Below are 20,718 nucleotides of genomic sequence, written 5' to 3'. Positions count from 1 at the left end.
CAGGTTATTCGATTGACTCTATCGAGGTCCGTTGCACACAACTTCGTCAAGAAGTGGACGACTGCTGATCTTATGACAGCCCTGTCAGGTATGTATGAAAAGTCATCGGCGAATAACAAAGTATATCTGATGAAGAAGTTATTCAATTTGAAGATGACGGAAGGTACGTCTGTTGTACAACATCTGAATGATTTCAATACTATCACAAATCAATTATCGTCTGTGGAAATTAAATTTGATGATGAGATACATGCACTGATCCTATTGGCTTCATTGCCAAATAGCTGGGAAGCTATGAGAATGGCTGTTAGTAATTCAACAAGTAAAACTAAACTGAAATTTGAAGATATTCGTGATTTGATTTTTGCTGAGGAGGTGCGCAGGAAAGATTCTGACGAGATCTCAGGTTTGAGTTCGACATTTAAATGCTAATTCCATAGGGAGATCACATGACAGAAACTCAAACACTAGAAGATCAAAATCAAATAACAGAAGCAGAAGCAAGTCAAGGTCTGGTAAACAAGTAACTTGCTGGAATTGTGACAAAACTGGTCACATAAGGAGGAACTATAGGAATCCTAAGAAGAAGGAGAATGACAATGCGAATGTGGTAACTGAAGAATCACATGATGCACTGCTGCTGACAGTTCATAGTCCTGTTGATGACTGGATATTGGATTCAGGAGCTTCTTTCCATACAATTTTCCATCGGGAATTGATGAGAAATTATGTTGCAGGTGACTTTGGAAAAATATATCTGGCTGATGGAGAAGCTCTGAACGTGGTAGGAATGGAAGATATTGACATTGCACTTCCAAACAAGAACAAATGGACTCTGCAAAAAGTCAGATACATTCCTGAACTGAAGAAGAACCTCATTTCTGTTGGACAGCTTGATGAGTGTGGACATTCAGTAGTATTCTCAGATAGCACCTGGAAGGTTACTAAAGGAGCACTGATACTGGCTCGGGGTAAGAAAGCATGTACGTTGTATATGACTACTGGTTTAATTAATAGTGTTGATACTACTTTTGTAGAGAGCACAACAGAGTTGTGGCATTGCAGACTTGGTCACATGAGTCAGAGAGGTATGAAGGAACTTCAGTCCAGAGATAAACTACCAGAACTGAAGTTAGTTGATCTCGGCATCTGTGAGAGTTGCATTGCGGGGAAACAGAGGAAGGTCAGTTTCTTGAAAAGTGGCAGGACACCAAAGGCAGGAAAGCTGGATCTTGTACACTTGTACATACAGATGTCTGGGGACCTTCTCCAATGGCGTTTTTTGGAGACTCTCGCTACTACATCTCATTCATTGATACAGATGTCTGGGGACCTTCTCCAATGGCGTCTTTTGGAGACTCTCGCTACTACATCTCATTCATTGAAGATCATAACATAAATGTATGGGTTTATTTCTTGAAGTATAAATCTGATGTATTCAGTGTGTTCAAGACTTGGAAGGCTATAGTTGAGACAGAGATATGCTTAAAGCTAAAATGTCTGAGGTTTGATAATGGTGGTGAGTACATTGATGGTGGGTTCAAGGAGTACTGTGCAGCTCAGGGAATCAGGATGAAGAAGACCATTCCAGGAATACCACAATAAAATAGTGTTGTAGAGTGCATAAACAGGATCATTAATGAGCGGGCTAAAAGCATCAGATTGCACGCCGGACTACTACCTACTTTATGGGCAAAAGCGACTAGTACTGCAGTTTATTGGATCAACAGGGGGCCATCTGTTCCATTAAATTGTGAATTACCTGAAGAATTTTGGAGTGGGAAAGTGGTAAAATTTTCTCACCTTAAGCTTTTTGGTTGTTGTTCTTATATTCTCATTAATTGTGTTGCTCATAATAAGCTTGAGGCTAAGTCAAGGAAGTGTTATTTCATTAGCTATGGAGATGAGGCATTTGGATATCGTTTATAGGATGATCAGGGTTAGAAGATCATTAGGAGCATGAACGTGATTTTTAATGAAAATGTTATGTACAAGGACCAGTCTAGTACAATTTTTGAAACAACACTGAAAGAATCTGAGTTGGTAAGATTTGATGATTTACGAGAGGTCACAGTGCAGAACAGAGATGCAGGTGACGAGGAGAGTGGATCCGGGACATCCACTACTATTGTTCCAAAGTCAGTTTCAAAGCAGTCTACCTCTACTGTTGCAGTTCGCAGGTCAGAAAGGGCTAGACGTTCTCCAGAACGTTATTCTCCAACTTTGTACTACATTATGCTGACAGATGGTGGAGAACCTCAGAATTATGAATAAGCCTTGCAAGATGAAAATTTGAGCAAGTGGGAGCTTGCCATGAAGGAGGAGATTGATTTTCTGCTAGAAAATCAGACTTGGGAGTTGACAGAACTTTCATCTGGAAAGAAGACATTACACAACAAGTGGGTATACCGGGTGAAAACTAAGCATGATGACAGTAAGAGGTAAAAAGCTAGACCTGTTGTAAAGGGTTTTCAGCAGAAGCATGGTATTGATTATTCCGAGATTTTCTCTCTTGTGGTGAAGCTTACAACCATCAGAATGGTACTGTCTATGGTGACTACTGAAGATCTCTTCCTTGAGCAGTTAGATGTGAAGATAGCCATTCTTCATGGGGATCTTGAAGAAGACATCTACATGCACCAACCTGAAGGGTTCATGATACAAGGAAAGGAAGAGTCAGTTTGCATATTAAAGAAGAGCTTGCATGGCCTTAAGCAAGCTTCTAGACAGTGATATAAGAAATTTGATAATTTTATGCATAGTGCAGGGTACAACAGATGCCAGGCATATTTCTGTTGCTATGTCAGGTATTTTAACAATTCCTATATCATCCTATTGTTGTATGTGGATGATATGCTTATTGCAGGTGCTTGTATTGAGGATATCAATAATTTAAAGGAGTAGATGTCAGAGCACTTTACAATGAACGATTTGGGAGCGACAAAGCAAATCCTTGGTATGAGAATTCTCAGAGATAGAGTCAGAGGCTTGTTGAGACTCTCTCAGGCTGAGTATGTGAAAAGGTACTCAGGAAGTTCAACATGGATAAAGTCAAACCAGTTGTCACACTCTTGTGAAGTCACTTTAGACTCAACAAGAATCAGTCACCCAAGTCAGAGGAGGAACGAGATCACATGATTAAGGTTCCTTATGCTTCATCTATTGATTCACTTATGTATGCTATGATTTGCACCAGACCAGATATTGCCCATGCAGTGGGAGTTGTTAGCAGATACATGAGTAATCCTAGAAAGAAACATTGGAAGCAGTGAAGTGGATCTTGAGGTACCTAAGAGGCTCTGCAAAAACTTGCTTGTGTTTCTCAGGAAAGAGTTCAGAGGTACTAGGCTATGTTGATGGTGATATAGCTGGAGACATTGATACCAGAAGAAGTACTACAAGCTATATTTATACTATTGGTGACACTGCAGTATCATGGGGCTCTAATATGCAGAAGGCAGTTTTGTTATCTACTACAGAAGTTGAATACATAGCAGTGTCAGAGGTTGCGAAAGAGATAATATGGCTACAGGGCTTCTTGAAAGAATTGGGCAAGAAGGATCAGAAGGGCATTCTCTACAGTGATAGTCAGAGCGTCATATTCCTTGTCAGGAATCCAGCATTTTAGTCAAGGACTAAGCACATTCAGATCAGGTATCACTTCATACGGTCATTATTGAATGGCAGACAATTGTTGCTTGAGAAAATTTGTGGAAGCCAAAACCCTGCTGATATGTTGACAAAGAGTGTTACTCTGGAGAAACTGAAGTTGTGCGCAGCTTCAGTTGGTCTTTTGGTGTGAAGACAGGGGCCTTGAGTTGCAGAGAAAGAAGATAACAAATTTGAAGAAAAGGGCTACGCCACCAGTGGAGGATGTCAGTCTGAGGAAGAAGTTGGAGTCTGTGTACCAGTCTCCAAGTGAGAGATTTGTTGAGTGTGGAGTCCGGTAGAGAAAATGATAATAAATATTATCGTAACTGCTCCCGACCCTTTCCTCCCATTTTTTGCGAACTCCCCGTCTCCCTGTCTCTTGTGATTGCCTCTCTCGTTCGCAAGCCCCGTCTCCCTCGCGAAATCAGAAGACTTCCTCCTGACGATCCGTCTCTCCTGAAATAGAAACTCCTCTCCCGTATCCGCCCAAGCCTCCTTCAATTTGTGAAAAGATTCTTCTCGTGCTTGGCAGAAAAAAGAAGAAGATAGTGGAAGAAGAAGGTGCTCTTCTTGATTTCTTCTTGTTGGCTTGTGGCAGAAGAAAAATAGGTTTATCTCTTGTACTTTTTTTTTCTTCTTCTTCGGTGTATCTCGGTGTAGAGAGAAGAGTGAAGAAGTGAGAGAAAGAGTTCGTTCTTGTAATTGGAGACGATCCACTGGTGTAAATTTTTTAATTAGTAAATTCCTTTGCAACTCCGTGGATGTAGGCAATTTGCCGAACCACGTAAATCTGTGTGTTCTTTTTTGGTGTGAATTTTTGCTTATCTCATTCCATTGTTTACTTCATCGTGGATCGTTTTAAATTTTTAATATACCACAACAAATACCCCTCATAACTCTTCTAAAAGGCAAGAGCTTAAACATAATATCCATTTCCCCTCTTTCTTTTTCTACAAATAGATTCCCTCTTGATGTAAAAAGGTATCCCTTTTAGGCTCTCTCTCGCCTCTCATGTAGGTTGTTGCTCCCCTTCAATCTCACATTATAACCTCATTTGTGTGGAATAACGAGGTCGTCAAGTCGGGGATACACACATCTTTGCCCCCAACGTGACAACCCTCCATCTCTTTCTCTCCCTCTCTTTCTCTCCAAAGGGTGGTTTTGGATTCATAGACTTAAACTGGCTCGAGATCGGCTTGAAGTATTTTTTTATTATTTGTAAAAATTATATATAAAGCTAAATAAAATCAAATATAACAAGCTATGATCCTATTTCAAACTAAAATATAACCAACTAACTCAATTTGAGTCATTTTATTTTGATTACGAGTCCGATAGAACATGTTCCAAGCTGGAACATATCCAAATAACTCAAATTTGAGCTAACACATTTCGATTTCAAGTCAGATTGAGCTCGATTCAATTTCAAACAAGTTGGCTTGAAATCAAACATAACAAGCCATGAATTATTCTCGATCAGAATTTAATTCATTTGCGCCAATTTCGATCCAGCTCTAGCTCTGTTTAGATAATGATCTTTATTTATTTATTTTGAACACATTTATACGGATATATATAAAACTTTAAGATTATATTACATGGACCGTTATTCTCCTGTTTCTTGAAACCGTAAAATTGTCCTCCATGTATTATATTTTGTCCATCTAAAAAAAATATTGCCATGTACTCTATTGTAGATTACTATAGGCGATTAACTATCCTCTGCCACTGTGTACGAATGGGATGCTTGAGCTTTCGAAGGACTTGAATCATCAGCTGGCATGTGGCTAGTTTGATATTTTGTCATAAAAGGCCAAAAAAATATAATGGATGTCAACATTATTTTCATTTTATATATGCTGACGATATTTAGGCCAGCTAAGTCGACATGACATGACATGACATGACATATTGCCAGCAGATTGATTGAATTTGAGGCAGATGGTGGAAACAGAATATGTGGTTTATGTTCTGCATTCCTTGATTTTATAAGTCCATTTTACTTGACATAAATCTTTACTCGGAGCACGTCATTTTTCAATGAATTTAATGTTTTATTTGTTTGGACGTATTATTATTTTTCTATAGTTATTAAATCTTAAAATAAAAATTTAAGATGATATTTGATAGCACACTATTAATAAGATTTAATCTTATATTTAATTCAAATCCAACCAAACATAATAAAAATTTAAAATAAATCCAACACACGATTATATTAAATTCTCCCATTTTTTTTCTTATGTTTCGCCTGTTTGAAGACAAAAATTGAGAATTTTTAAATCAAATTGTGAGACAAATTTATTACATCATATCTTGGGAGCCCAATCAAATCTTACTCAATCAAATCTGATAAATCCTATTTAACGTAAATCTAAGTTGTAACAAAACACTACTACTAAAAGTGATAGAATTTGCAACAAAACACGCATGGGTTGCCACCAGAACTGAAGGGGTTGATCCAATAAGGTGGGTTGGGGACCTCACGCGCCAGCTCATTCTTACTATATTATATATATACATACATACATACATACAAAGATACAATATAGTCCCAACCTCACGCGCCGGCTCATTCTTTTTACTATATATATATATATATATATATATATATATATATATATATATACAAAGATACAAAATAGGATTGGATGACGTTACAAAATAAAGCCTATTATCAGGTTCAAAGGTCTACATAGAATAGCTCACGCCTTGCCTCAATTTTCCTAAACTGAACCCATCGCAAAACTGATTTAACCAAATTTCAATATACACCAACAAATAATTCTGATTAAGTACATAGAAAGCAATTGCAAATAAAAAACAAATCACCTAAAAGAGACAAAAACTTTTCTAGTGGCACAAGAAACAACCGAATAACAAGAAAGAAAGACGAGCAATTTTTTTAGTTCTTTGCATTCTTTCCACTTGATTTCAGTCTGAATCAGAACCTGCATTAGTTGAAGCTCTAATACTTCGACTATTGCCTGTCTCCTCTTCTGCATCCTCATCATTGTCGCCTTTCCTTTCATCAATAATACCTAAACAAACTACAGTTTAAGTCTTGTTCTGCAGATCTGAAAGTTTCAAAAAGGGATGCATACCTTTCCTCTTGAAGAGGTGTTCTAATGCCCCGGAGGTGAAATCATCTTTGCTGCCCAGATCTTGAAACCCAACCAACCTATCAAAGCCAATCCCATTCCTGAAAATAACCAATATAAATCAGGCCAAAAATAATGAAGTTTTGACGCAGATGCAAAAATTAACCTTATGAAAATGCTCACCTGAACAAGACAACGCATGGCAGGGTTTTAATAGCTAGTTTCTTAACAAAGAATGGTGCATTCTGCATATAACACACCAGAAATTTTAATTTCTATCATTACTAAAATACTTCTGAGTGGGGGAAATGAGACTAACTTCAGCATCTAATTTGATGAACTTTGTATCAAAGTGAATTGGTGCCAAGGCCTTCAAATGCTTATCCATTATCCTGAAAGAGGTGGGATCATGAAAACAAGGTAGGGACAGAGGCCTTATGCAGAATAAGTTTAGCATATAATTTACTTGCAACGGTAAAATTCACGGTGGTAGAAATGGCAGATGACTTTCTGACTTCCGGTCACTTCACCGAGAAAGTCAGCTTCAGTTATCTCCCTATATTCACCATGACCTTGCCTTTTCAGTACCTCTCTCTTCTCAGCTTCTTTCTAATGATGTTAATGATTTAAAAGGCTGCATTAATCTAATTCTTCTTTTCTAGAAAAAGTAAAGAGTCAATATAGTTCCCTGACTGTTTTACACATGGCCATTTTAGTCCCATAGTCTAAAAAGTGCAAAATTAGTTCCAGATTTTTTAAATTGGGGCTGAAATAGTCCTCCGTTGAGATTATTTCAGCCTATATTAAAAGAGTATGAGGAATAAATTAATAACTTAAAGATTTTGGGACTAAAATAACTCTTTGCAGAGAGTCAAAGAACTATTTTGACACTTCTCTTTCTAGAAAATGATATGCAACTCAAAGCAACTCTTAGATTACTTAACAGTACCTTTAAAGCAGCAATTCTTTCTGCATGCAGTTTTTCCAGTTCAGGATCCTTAAACAAAACCAAGTCAAAAAAGAGAAGAATTGCAAAGCACAAGTTTCAAAATGCCAAAATAAACATAAGAATCCAAAGTCAGATGAGATATTTGAACTCACATCCAGCAATTCATCGAGGTCAACCTCATCGGTGGCTGCATGAGATGATGTTTGTGCCTTCTCATTGGCTACCAACTCCTGTAAAGCTTGTCAGACATGAGAATTACAACGAATAAGCATGTAGATTGCACTTCAATTAAATTAATGACACGTATAAGAAACAGTACTTCATGTCGTAATGCTTGTCATCCAGGACAGCTAATTTGTCCAATTCAATTAAAAAAACATTCTCAGAAATTGCATTTCTGAGAAGCATCTCACAGATTTTCTCCAGTTATTTTCACCTGATCCCATGCAGGTTATCTCACAATAATTTAATGAATTCCTGTAGCTTTTTTCTCTCTCTCTCTCTCTGCTTTTTTTTTTTTTTTTTTTATTTTTTTTTTTTTTTTTTTTTTTTTTGACATTTTTTTCTAGCTTACTCTTTTCCAATTTATCTAATAGGAAAGAGTATACGGATTCCTGGTTTTAAATAAAATGCTGGATAAACTAGTTTTAAACCAGATTCATGGGTTTTCAAAATGGGTGTTTTTTAATGTTTTAAAGCAGATAGAAGGCCAGATCAACTTGTTCAAAATCAGATCTATGACTTGATGACATGCATAGTTAGGGTATGCTGCTTAATAAGCACAAATTTGTGACATTGGTGGATATTTATGCGTTTAGATGGCACAATACTTAATATAACTCTATTATCATTTTGCTGTAAGTATGAAATTTTGTCTGCATTAAACTGCACTAAGAAACTTGTGAACTGATCTCGACTGTATGCAGGTTTGTAAGCAAAGATGCCCTTTTTATGTGATATTTTTATTAATTGCTTAATGTGCAAATCCAAAGGAGCGGGCATCTGCACCTTTTGTAAAAGGAGTATATTTGTGAGAAATGCCTAAGAGACATATATCATGGTAACAAGCTCACAACTCCTAGCAAAGATGGGGTGAAAGAATTATACTAAATTTTTTTTGTTTAAACATGGAGCATGATCGCAGACAATTGAAAGACAAGTAGTATCAACTTGAGAAGAAGTAAAAATTTTGGAACCCAAAAAAAAGATGGATGCTTCTATGAATAACGGAATAGTGAAAATGGAAAATCACATGCAATATCTTTAATTATGCAAGCTCAGGTAAAATGGCCTTTACCTCAAAATTTGAAGAAAAAAATGATAAAATATTGAATCAAATGCTAGCTATCACAAGTGATTTGGAAGCCAATTCTTAAAAAAGTTGCCCTAAAAATTGGTAGAAAATCGAGGAGATGTAAAACAAAAGTGAGTGCAGGAGGACCATTACCAAGTACACAAGTACAGAGAAAGTGATTGGAGATAAAATAACAAGCAGGTCATCTTTCTTGTAGTGATAGCAAGAAAAGAGCACATCATGTGAGGTTATTCAAAAAAACCAAAAAACCAAAAACTTAGACAAACTTGATATTTTATATATGGAAAATGAAGGCATAAACATTATGGTTCCAGCAATGTAATTCATGAATCATCAAGCATAGATCAATTAGATTAATTCAACAAGATTCTCTCTCTAAAATCCACAATCAGCAACGGACACAATTTTATCATCTAACATAACTGCAATAATAGCTATATAGAATTGCCTAATAGAGTGTTAGATATGAATTCACAAGTGTAAGATAGAACAATTCAATGAACTGGTAGTAGGTTCATGAAATACGGTTAAATATGACACATTAAACTAAATTAAAGCCAACTTTTTCAAACATACTAATTTATAAGTGTTATTTCCATTGTGCAGCAAAAAGGGCCTTCATCACATTCAATATCATAAAGATTCCTAATGGTAAACATTCTAGATTCAAATGTACAACTATCTTATCATCTAATGTAAACTCCATCTACCTCCTATTTACATAAAATAAAAAAATAATAAAAGAAAACTTAAAATTGTCATAGTTACTGCTAGTTATTTGCAAACATCGTCAAATCAATTCAAGCGAATCATGAAAATGATATGAGGCAAGTAGTGAAAATGCTAAAAGACTAATATGCATATTAAAGAATACAAATAATGAACTGAGCTATAATTCATTCCTGAATGAGAGAGAGAGAGAAATAAAAAATAAAAAATAGTAGAAGAAGATTTTTTCACCCAAAATATTAGTATCACACTTAAACTGCACTCAAAGGAATTCAACTCCAACTAAGAAAATAAGATTAAACAAAAAGAACTAAAATTTAGTTAAGCTAACAATTTATCTTTAAAAACATCAAGTGTAGAAATTAATATACATCAATTTTTAAAGGCCGACAACCTCTAGCACTAGCCCAAAACTCATAAAAAAAAGAAATGTAGACAAAGAAAATCGATCACAACAGACACATAACAATTCTCATAGCCAAGCACAACATAAGCCTAGAAATACATGGAAATTAAAAAACTCATTACATGTTTATTCATGCAAATTACTCACATGTGATAGTAATAATTGGAAGGCACGGCACTGCCACAACAAAAGAACTAAAAATTGCCATAGAAGAGCCAGTAAATAAGTCACACGGGGTTATAAAAATCTTAGTTACAGTAACTGTAGTTGCTTGTTGAACCCTGCTGCATTCCCTCATCTCTTAGACAATCGATGATTCTAGAACTACTTGTTGAACAAGCTACTTGGCGACACCCAATTTATAAGTTTATTAAATAATTTAGTCATTTCTTCAGCACCACTAGGCACATCATGAATATTTGTTTCACATACATTACACAAACTATAATAATTATAATTTATTATACTTCATTAACATTTTTTAATGAAAAATAAGTGTGACTTAAAAATTATTTAAATAATTTTGAGATTTTTTTAAGTTTAATAATTTTAACAAGTATTTTAACATTCTACAAGAATTGTTGTTTCATACTCATGTGATGTCATATCCATGTCTGCGTCATAGGTCACACAGTTGCATGCTCATCAAAACAAAATTGTGTTAAATTCTATTTATAAGTTAAGCTGCTACGCATCGCATGTGAATGTTTATATTATTAAGGTGCATAAGAGTATTGGATATAACTCCATAGTGGATAGTTGAAAATATGCTAATATAGAGGGCTTAAGCTTTTGGGTTGAAACAATGTTGACCATTGGCGTTTCTAGCTCATACTCCCTAATAAATTATCAAAGCCATTGGTTTAGCTAGGATCAAGTGTTTCATGCAACCAGTGGCTCCAATAAATTTTGACGCCTTTTATTATTCACGAGCAACGTTTAAGAGCGCATGACTCCTAATACAACTTCACAAAGTTGGGCGAGTTAAGGGCACATGACATTTGATAATGCTAAAACGCTTCCCTTTAAGGTGGAGTGATGGACAATGTGGAGGGCTCTCACGTGAGGATAAGATTGTCAAGGCACCGGAAATTATAGATAAAAGAAGAGTTTAACCATTAATGTAACTACTCCAACTTCAATCTCCTCTTTGTTCATAGACCTTAACATATACGACAAGAAAAGAGTCTCCAAAATATAAGTTTTGTAGCTGATATTAACTTGTTTATGTCAAAAGATCATCAAGTTGCTTTTTCTTGCTTTCAATAAATCTAGTTCTTATACATGATTTATTGTACTCCAATTTGAACTAATTTTTTAAGCTTTGGTGGTGGTTGGGATCACGTGTGTATTTGCAAGTAAATCTTTCATAGATTTCACATAATGTCAAGTCAAATGAATAAAGAAAGACAAAAGTTCCACTTATTCCCTTTCTATTTATTCTTATTTTTTCTCTACTACTGTGACACTAACACGAGTTATCTCTTTTCTATTTTGAGTAATGTTGACCTCTATATATGGTCCAAAAGTGCAATCAATTATACATGATAATGGTGAATGATGAGTACGTCACACACAAATCAAAATCAAAATGCCTCAATCACATCTAATTTCATTTGGATTATCATCCACATGTAGAGCGGACTTCGTCAATATGTTCGGAATACCAAAGTTGTCCAGTAGAGGCCGCTCAAAAAAAATAGCAGGCAATAGATACATCGACAAGCGAATCAAGTTAAATTAATTTGAGCATCACCTAAGCAAACAAGACAATCTCCATTCACAAATTACATAATGCCAATATGCTCAAAGCATTGAGATCACTCACATATGGCCTCCTGCATCGCCAAATAGCTACACATTGAAGAGAGCAGCCCACGGCTTCGATGTCATGCAAAATAAAGTCAAACAACTTCGATAGCCATCAAAACTATTTGAATGACATTCGTTGATGAAATGGACTTCGTTGACAAATTCAAACATCAAAATAATCAAGAGAGGGCCTTCATTGATTGATCAATAAATATGATAAACACAATAAAGAAAAGACATGAAGTTGCGCAATCATCCCTTAATTATTTTGTTTTCGTCGAAGTCACTCAAGACTGTTTGATTATAAAATGTATTGCTCATATGCGTACGGAATGTCAAAATTAATTAAGAAGAGGCCTTTCGTGTTGATTTGATGGAGCACAATCAAAATGACAGATCAAATGTGACATCATGCAAGTCAAGCCGAATTACCATGATTGTTGTCGAGGTGGCTCAAATATTATTTATTTGTGAAATAGGCTTTGTATCAATGCATATAGAGTATAAAAATATCCAAGAAATGACCTTCACCATTTGATTCGAACAATTATGACCAAAAAAATATAAAGATTGAGCGTGACGTCATGCGGATAAGACTAATTTACTTCAACTGCTATGGAGCTCAAATGACGCCCAATCATGAAACGGACAGTGTCAATGCTTCTTGAGCGTCAAAATTACTATAAAATAACTTTTACAATCGATTTGGCAAGTATGATGAAATGATAATCCATATACAGCTTGTCGCGTTGATCCTATTTGTTTCAATCATAATCTAGATTGCTTAAATATCGTCTAATCAAGAAACAGGTTGCACGAGTGTGTCCGAAAAATCAAAATGAAATCGAAAGAGCATCCATATCGTTGAGGCTCCTATGCGAATGTGAAATATAATGTTTGCTTGTTTATAAGGCATTTAACATGCAATTTGAGGCATGGTGAATAGAAAAATTTGTAAGATACATACATACATACATACATACATGTGTGACAATAGCTATAATTATAATTATAATTATTATTTAATTATTATTATAATATCATCAACATTAAAAATAAAATAAAAAGTTGATCTCCATACCTAAATCCCGCTACCCACGATGCCCTCTAAGACCCCACCATTCTCCCATCTTGTGTGCAATGCAGCAAAAAAAAAGGTTATAGTTTTCTATAATTATCTCCTCACTGGTTCTCTTTCGCTCATATCCCGTATCCCCTCTCGCCCTCTCCCATCTCTTCTCCACTCCACATAGTAAGCCCATGCACGAAGAGCCATCAAGCTTGGCTTGTACCATCCTATGCATCCCAAGCTGCTCAATTGCAGCCCATCACCACCTTCTTCTTTGAAGTTGCACACCCATCAGTGGTCCTCCATCCCTCACGCAGCTCAAGTCACGCATTTGCCTCTTCCAAACCCGAACAAGCCCAACCTCTCCTCCAACGTTTCTAGTGACTCAATAGCCATTGGTCTTATTGTCACCTTCTCAACCTTTCTTGTGACTCAATAGCTCCCATGAGGCTTGGACTAGAGTCAAGCTTGCGATTATAGTAAGAAATGAATGAGCCGAGGCCGAGCTTATTCTTTGGGCTTGACTCGAGCTCACCTCGAATTGTTTAAAACCCTACACAGCACAGCCAATTTTCAATCTCCAAAAACCAGCAGTCAAATCACAATTCCCTCTATCTATTTCCCTATCCGCTCGCCTCTCTTGGCTAGTAAGCCTCCAGCTACTACCCTAAGCCACTGCACCTCTCAAAATACTCCTAAACAGTTGTTACCACCCGCAAAATTGCTTCCCTCCAATCTCATTTCTGACCTACCAGTTCTTGTCAAAACAAATACCCCTCAGATTCTCTCACTTTGTCCACATTTCCTCAATCTCTCCCATTGCTCCCCCGCATCCTTGCACCTTAGCCCTTGTCAAGCATCTCTACTATCTTGCTCTACTCAATATCTCTTTAAGAAAATATTATCATTTCTTCATTGATCTTTGTGCCCAAACTTATAAATCAAAATGTGAATTTACCAAATAGCTAAATTAAGTATCCGTACACATTTTTCTAGGGCGTCAAAAAATTATATTATGCTTGCGCGTTTTCATTGAAGTGAAACCCTATAAAAATCCTTCTTAGTGCAACAGAAAAAATGTTGTCAGTTCTCCAAAATAAAAGTACTAGTACACGTTTTACCAAATAGCTAAATTAAGTGTCCGTACACATTTTCCTAGTGCGTCAAAAAATTATATTATGCTTGCGTGTTTTCATTGAAGTGAAACCCTATTAAAATCCTTCTTAGTGCGACAGAAAAAATGCTGCCAGTTCTCCAAAATAAAAGTACTAGTACAAGTTTTTCTTAAAATAACACAAATATTCTATTATTTATGCTTTTGTATGAAGACGCAAAGACCCACACACATTTCTTTGGCGGGACAAAAACTTTAAGTCATAGTGTAAACTACACACATGATTTTTTTAGCATGGTGGGCAAACTTATTTTTGGCTAAGTACCTTCTTACTAGGGCTGTCAAAAAGCTTGTTGCTAGCAAATAGCCCATGTTCAATTTGTTCGTTAAGCGAGTGAATTGAACACAAATAATTTTTTTAGCTCAATTTATAATCGAATCAAACATGAACTAAAGTTCGTTCGTTCGCGTTCGACTCTTTTAGGATCGAAATAATTAAATAATAATATTTATCTATATCCTTGTTATATTTATTTTTTATATGTATTTAAAAAATATTAAATTTTATTATTTTAAAAAATTATTTGGGATCAAAAAAATGTAAGTATAGATGTTAGATATGTAAATACATAGAATTTGGGTGGCATGTAAATGTCCCCAAAAGCGAGAAGGATAGAACAATGGGGAGTCCGGACCATGCGTTCCTTTAAGCTTACTCAAGCTTTTATCCCAATCGAAAGTGATGGTAAAGAAAATCTTTATAAAAGTGAAAACTAAGGATTTCCAATGCCAAAAAATTCGAACGAAGTGGATGAGAAGCATTTGAATCTCAATCGGATAAAACAATTTATTTTCTTAATTTAATACTAACTATTTAATTAATCAAATTTATTAGTCTCTTAATGTAATTTGAGTCGAACACGAGCTTAATTCGAACAAATAAGTTTGAATAACGCCGAACACAAATAAGCCTTTTCGAACACGAGCTGAACATGAACAAAAAAATTTTGAACAAGCCGAGCACAAACAAGCCATGGACTCGCTCAAATTCGACTAATTTACACCCATACTTCTCACCGAGGGAGGGAGCATCACAATACTGTTGATATTAAGACTGATTTTGGACTTAATTTAAATAAAAAATAAGTAAGAACACAACATAAGGACTAGAACAGAATGCAAAATTGTAAAATCACAATCTAAGTTACTTGCATATTGAGAATCATGATGAATAATAAACAAAACTTCGAGATGCAAATAACAGAGGACTTAAAAGAAATTGAAAAACATAGCACGCAAGCATAATTTTTTTAAATCAAACTCACATAATTTCATAAAATCTGATGAAATGCAATGGCAAAAAGAATAATTCCACTTCCCCTTATTTATAATAAAAAAATTGATATTTATGAGCCCATTACATTTAACCTAAACATATAAGAACAACAAAAGAGTGTGAAATATTTTAGTATCTAAATGATTCTTGTATGCCTACTTTGCTACCGAATCCAAAAAAAAAACTTACAAATGGATAGAAGACAATTTTAAAAGCCATCATATAGGAATATTTGAGCGCAACCCATTATAAATTATTCATAAAATTATTTAATGGCTGGATGATTTCGAGGCTAGTACAAATTCCATGCTATTTTCAATCACTCTTATTGCCTTGAAATTTTTGCAAGCATTGAAAAACATGCAAATAATAAATTAAAAAGGTTTTTACATCCCAACATAGAATATAGTATTTTAACCACCCAAACTTTAAATATAACATTTTAATCAGTTTTTCATTACAACCATCCATATTTACCCACTAATGATAGCTTTGAATGAAAGTTTTGGATGGTTAAATGTTATATTTAAAGTTTTGGGTGGTTAAAATGTTATTTCTAAAATTTGGGTGGTTAATATATCATATTAAATATTTTTGATGATTGGTATGCAGAAATCCCTAAATTAAAACACTTCTTGATATGTGCACAAATCATGAAATATTCATCAAAATGTTCCAAAATATGTGTAGTTAAGTCCTGTAAATGCAGGGGATTTTGTGCAATTGCATCCACCAAGATGCGTGCGCATTAACAAAAATGCTGGCATGTGCTCCACTCAATGTGAAGAGTGTGTGGGATTAAATGAGTTGAATTTTAAAATATTTTGCAATGAGAAGTGTGTTATACATATTAAATTGCCTAAATCTACTAATTAAAAATGCCCGCAGGTGTTCTTCTCAGGTGTAGAGTTAAAAAAATTTAAATCAATCGATTAAATCTCCATGATGACAGTCATGTTGATAGTAGATTTCAACATGAGGGGATATTTTCACAAAAATTATTAATATATGATAAATGCTAAAGAAATTTATAAATTTCACAAAATATTAAAAAATTTCGGTGAAATAAATCACCAAATACTTAAAAGCAAGCCTCATCCACCATTCATAATAATTTGTCAAGAGAGACAATTTTAATATTCTCAAACTCACAATGAGTCATACTGTATTATTTATACTACAATATTCACATTGAAAATAATCCAATATCACAATGAGTCATACTTTATACTACAATATTCACATTGAAAATAATCCAATGTCAGCAAAGATGTGGCCAATATTATGTCCGTTTGATTTGGCCAGTCAGCTCCACAAATTAGTCCGCTATGACCCATCTCTCGATCGAATGATTTGGCTTAGACAAATTCCACAATATTATAATCACGGATATAGTCTGCATGTTTCCTAATAATTTTGTTTATTTGAGTTATGAATCATCTGATATACTTGATAAGCCACAAAAACTCTATGTTAACTACGGTCAACTTAAATTTGTCCACTTAGAAAAATATCCTTTCATGGTCCATAGGGTCCTATTGGACAAATCAACCTGTAACTGCTGACAAAAATCATTCAATCAAATTGAGCTGACTACCACCTTTGACTGAATAGACTAGGAAACATTACAACCCAAGACAACGAAACTATAAAAACTTGATCGAGTTCGCCATCATTTCCCTTATCTTCCACTCTAAACTTATATTGATAAATTTTAAAATCTAAATCTAATTGCTACTACTATATGAGCATTCAACGCCTAATAAATAGCCTTAACCGAAGGCATTTACCCATTATCCGGAGAGATAATTAGCCATGAGGGCTTATGTTATGGATAATTAACCGAACCCAAAATCTAAAAGTACTCGCAAAATGAAGGTAAAATCTCTGAGTAGTTTCTTATTTGCAATCTAAATAATTTACCTAGAAACTCAACAAAAACTCTCTTATCATATTTCGAGAGTAGTGGCACATATTTCCAGAGCCCGCAAGCAATATGCTAATTTGATAGGTTTTGATTAATTATGTAGATTGAACTAAGAATAATGATTCAAATATGGCACTAAACAGTTGTTAATAAGTGTTGTGTACATTCCTCTGTGTTTGTGTTCAGTGTGTGTGGTAACTACAGAATGGTGCAACCATAATAAACCAAGTCTTTGGTGGGCCCAATAAAATGTAACATAAACTTCACCTTTGGTGATAGAGAGAACTAATGCTATTTGGCTCCAAACCATTCCTATAAAACAAATGTAGATGGCTCTCCCTCTGAGTTGTATTAAAAAAACGTTTGTAATAAAAATAACAAAAAAATTGAACTCTTTTGAAATGTCCAATTTACCCTTTGCGCCTACAAGTTTTATGTAGGTATGAGCTGCTATGTATCACCTTAAGGTGTTCAACCAAGAGAGCACAAGATTGGAGAGTACAAAATAGAGCGGCTAAAGTTCTACTTATCACCTCATCCATGACCAAAATAAGTGTATTTTCTTATTAAGGAGCACATGCATGAATCCACGATTCCTACATTTATGTGCTCATGAAGACTGTCTCACTGCTTTAGAAAGTAGTAGTGAAGCTTTTCTTTGTTATAGGGATCTTGGATATTTATATTCTATTCTAAGTGAAATTCTGGCACTCAAGCATCAATTGCAAGCTTCTTGAGGTTAAATTGTGAAAGGGTCTCCGAAATTGAGTAGTTGCAAAGCAGTCCTTCTGTCCCCCTGTTTGCTATCACTTTCTTGAGTCTCTTTGCTTGCTTTGGTAATGTATCTTAAAAAGTGATTTTCTTATATTGTCTCAACGGAAATATTATTATACGTTGTTTTATTATTTTGAGCATATTTTTCAGAATAACACCGAAGGCACTATTTCTTATAAATTATTTAAATAGTTTCTCATTTTAATCATTTGGCCTGAATCAACACACTTGAACCAGTTTTGGATAATTGACAACAATCCATCCATAGTTGTTTCCAAATAGCATCAATAATTTCGATTCAACAATTTCTATAAATGCAATTTTCTGCCTCAAAATATTCAAAGGGCAATTTCATACATATCACTCAATCTTACAGATTTACAAAATTAATACTCTCTTAACTTCATTCTTCACCGTCCCACCAAATATCGAAAATCAAACCAAAATTGTTACCGTATAGTTTTTGCACGAGTCAATTTACCAATAATTTGATTGCAACACACAAATGCATTAGTTTGGCAATTCACATTTTAGACTTTTTTTTTTAATGTTGGGGAAACCCTTCTCATTTAAACAAAAACAAAAAAGCAATAACATGATAAAAAAAAAAAAACAATACAACCAGAAAAAAGGTAAAAAAATAGCTCTAATAATATCTAGAGTTGCATATGAAAAATTTGAAGTAATCCTGTTCTCTAAGATAATATGTACATTTTTAAAGTACTACCGACCATTTAAAAGTAAGTTAGCAATTAAGTATTCAACTAGATAAATCTGCCATTCATATAAATAGTTGCAAGGCAGCTATTGCTTGTTTCCTACCAGGAGTTCCAAATAGTAAAGATTAGAAAGATGACGCAAATGTCTTTTGTGATATCATTAATACAAAGATCTCTACAAGAAGGCAAAGAAAAGTCCAAAGCTATGGTGACACTGGAAACCCCAAAGAAAAGAGCAATCTCCTCCTAATGTTGAAAGGGAAAATGCAATTCGAAAAAAAAATGATAATCATCACCTAAAAGAGACGCCCCCACACAATAAAAAAGGCTAATGTCAAAGGGACAGAGGTATTCCAGATCCAATTATAAGAATAAGTAAGGATATTATCATGCATTAGGGAAAAAAATATAAAGAGCTGACCAAATAAAGACCATTAGAACATAGAATCCACCTAGAAGAGTCCAAGTTTTAGTTCAAGCAAATCTTGTTTAACTTACTAGAAAGATTAAAAATATCATTTGACGGATAAAAATGAGAGATTTCCTTGTAGTGAAGATGCCAACCTGAAGGATAGAGCTATTTGGATTTCAACAAGCAATTTGGATTTCAAGCCATATTGAAGAGATGTGATAAATTTTGGCTAGGGGCTGGTTATATATCCCAGAATTTTTCAAATATTGGCTATTTTATCATTTAAAAAATATGCAGGATTTCAGTGGCATGTGCATAATTCGCTCAAGTTTTCAACCAACTTTTAGAATAGCAACAAATGACCTAACAAATCCTTATAACTTCCTGAAAACATTTTACAACCACAACAAAACAGCAAAGGCAAGCAAATATGGACAAATTAGGGTTGCCAGCATGGTTCTGTCTGCCTACAAATTTGCTATTTTTTAAGCCCATGAAATTATACAAATTAGGGGGATTCCAGGAAAATTGACCACAAATCCAATATTTAAATTCACAAATTCAAGGTAGAACAAAAATCATGGCATCAAAAATATCTTTCGTATAGAAAAAATATATCATAAATCACAAATGGAAGACCAAATACAAAATTAAAATAAAATGATTGTTGTTAAATATAAACATGAAAAATCTGCAAGGAAACTGTGAGTTTGAGTGCATCTATGCTTAAAGAAACAAACAAGTTATTATTTATCTCAGATTTTTCAACTCTAGAGAATTGATTGTAACTGACCAACATTCATAGTTGCACAGAACTAAGGTTTCTCCTTAACAGCTCACTAGGTATCTAAACCATTGCAAAGACCCAACTTTCTACATGATCGACAGTTTTTCCATGGGATGATATTGCAAAAACTCAATCATCTGATTGAAACAAATTACCCTTAATTTTACCATAAGAAAATATTTGACCACGTAATTCCTGCATTTGAATATCTAGGGTTCTAAACATATATCACATCCCTAAAAAATTGTCATTTCTAGAAAACAGTGAAACTGAAATTAATCAATATCATGACTCCAAAAGATTCATATTCCCTTTCCAAGCAACAAACCCAGGTGAACATAAATCAATGACCCTTAAGGAGGTGTTTGGCTGCAAGTAAGATTTAGCGTTAGTAGAATTCAGTAAATCTGTAAATCGTAAATCCGTTAAATCCACTCTACCCCTGGACTAGATTTAATAAATCCAGTAATAAACCGTATTAAAAGGCGCTGCCAAACACCCCATAATTAAACAATCAGCACCATCCAGTGATTTTACTAAAATCAACCTCATTCTAATTTGAATGCAATATATCATCAGAAAGAATGGGCTGGCTCCAAACTATCAGCAAACAAAAT

The 20,718-nt window shown here is 34.6% G+C and overlaps 1 protein-coding gene across 1 annotated transcript in view; it reads right to left on the bottom strand.

Annotated features, from left to right (window-relative positions):
• Nucleotides 1-6,303: 6,303 nt before the first annotated feature.
• The window catches only part of LOC110018579 (thioredoxin domain-containing protein PLP3A-like), a 21,369-nt gene continuing 6,954 nt past the window's right edge, over nucleotides 6,304-20,718 (bottom strand). The window contains exons 2-9 of the mRNA XM_020715927.1: nucleotides 11,980-12,071; nucleotides 7,854-7,931; nucleotides 7,702-7,749; nucleotides 7,219-7,361; nucleotides 7,072-7,144; nucleotides 6,936-6,997; nucleotides 6,756-6,853; nucleotides 6,304-6,692 (exon numbers count right to left, since the gene is read on the bottom strand). Of these exons, the coding sequence (XP_020571586.1) occupies nucleotides 6,586-6,692; nucleotides 6,756-6,853; nucleotides 6,936-6,997; nucleotides 7,072-7,144; nucleotides 7,219-7,361; nucleotides 7,702-7,749; nucleotides 7,854-7,931; nucleotides 11,980-12,071 (701 nt within the window). The 3' untranslated portion in view covers nucleotides 6,304-6,585. The remainder of the gene's footprint in view (nucleotides 6,693-6,755; nucleotides 6,854-6,935; nucleotides 6,998-7,071; nucleotides 7,145-7,218; nucleotides 7,362-7,701; nucleotides 7,750-7,853; nucleotides 7,932-11,979; nucleotides 12,072-20,718) is intronic.

The sequence above is a fragment of the Phalaenopsis equestris genome, unplaced genomic scaffold, assembly GCF_001263595.1.
Source record: "Phalaenopsis equestris unplaced genomic scaffold, ASM126359v1 Scaffold000025, whole genome shotgun sequence".
Classification (NCBI taxonomy): domain Eukaryota; kingdom Viridiplantae; phylum Streptophyta; class Magnoliopsida; order Asparagales; family Orchidaceae; genus Phalaenopsis; species Phalaenopsis equestris.
Note: the sequence above shows the minus strand (reverse complement) of the source record. Positions and strands in the feature narration are given on the sequence as shown.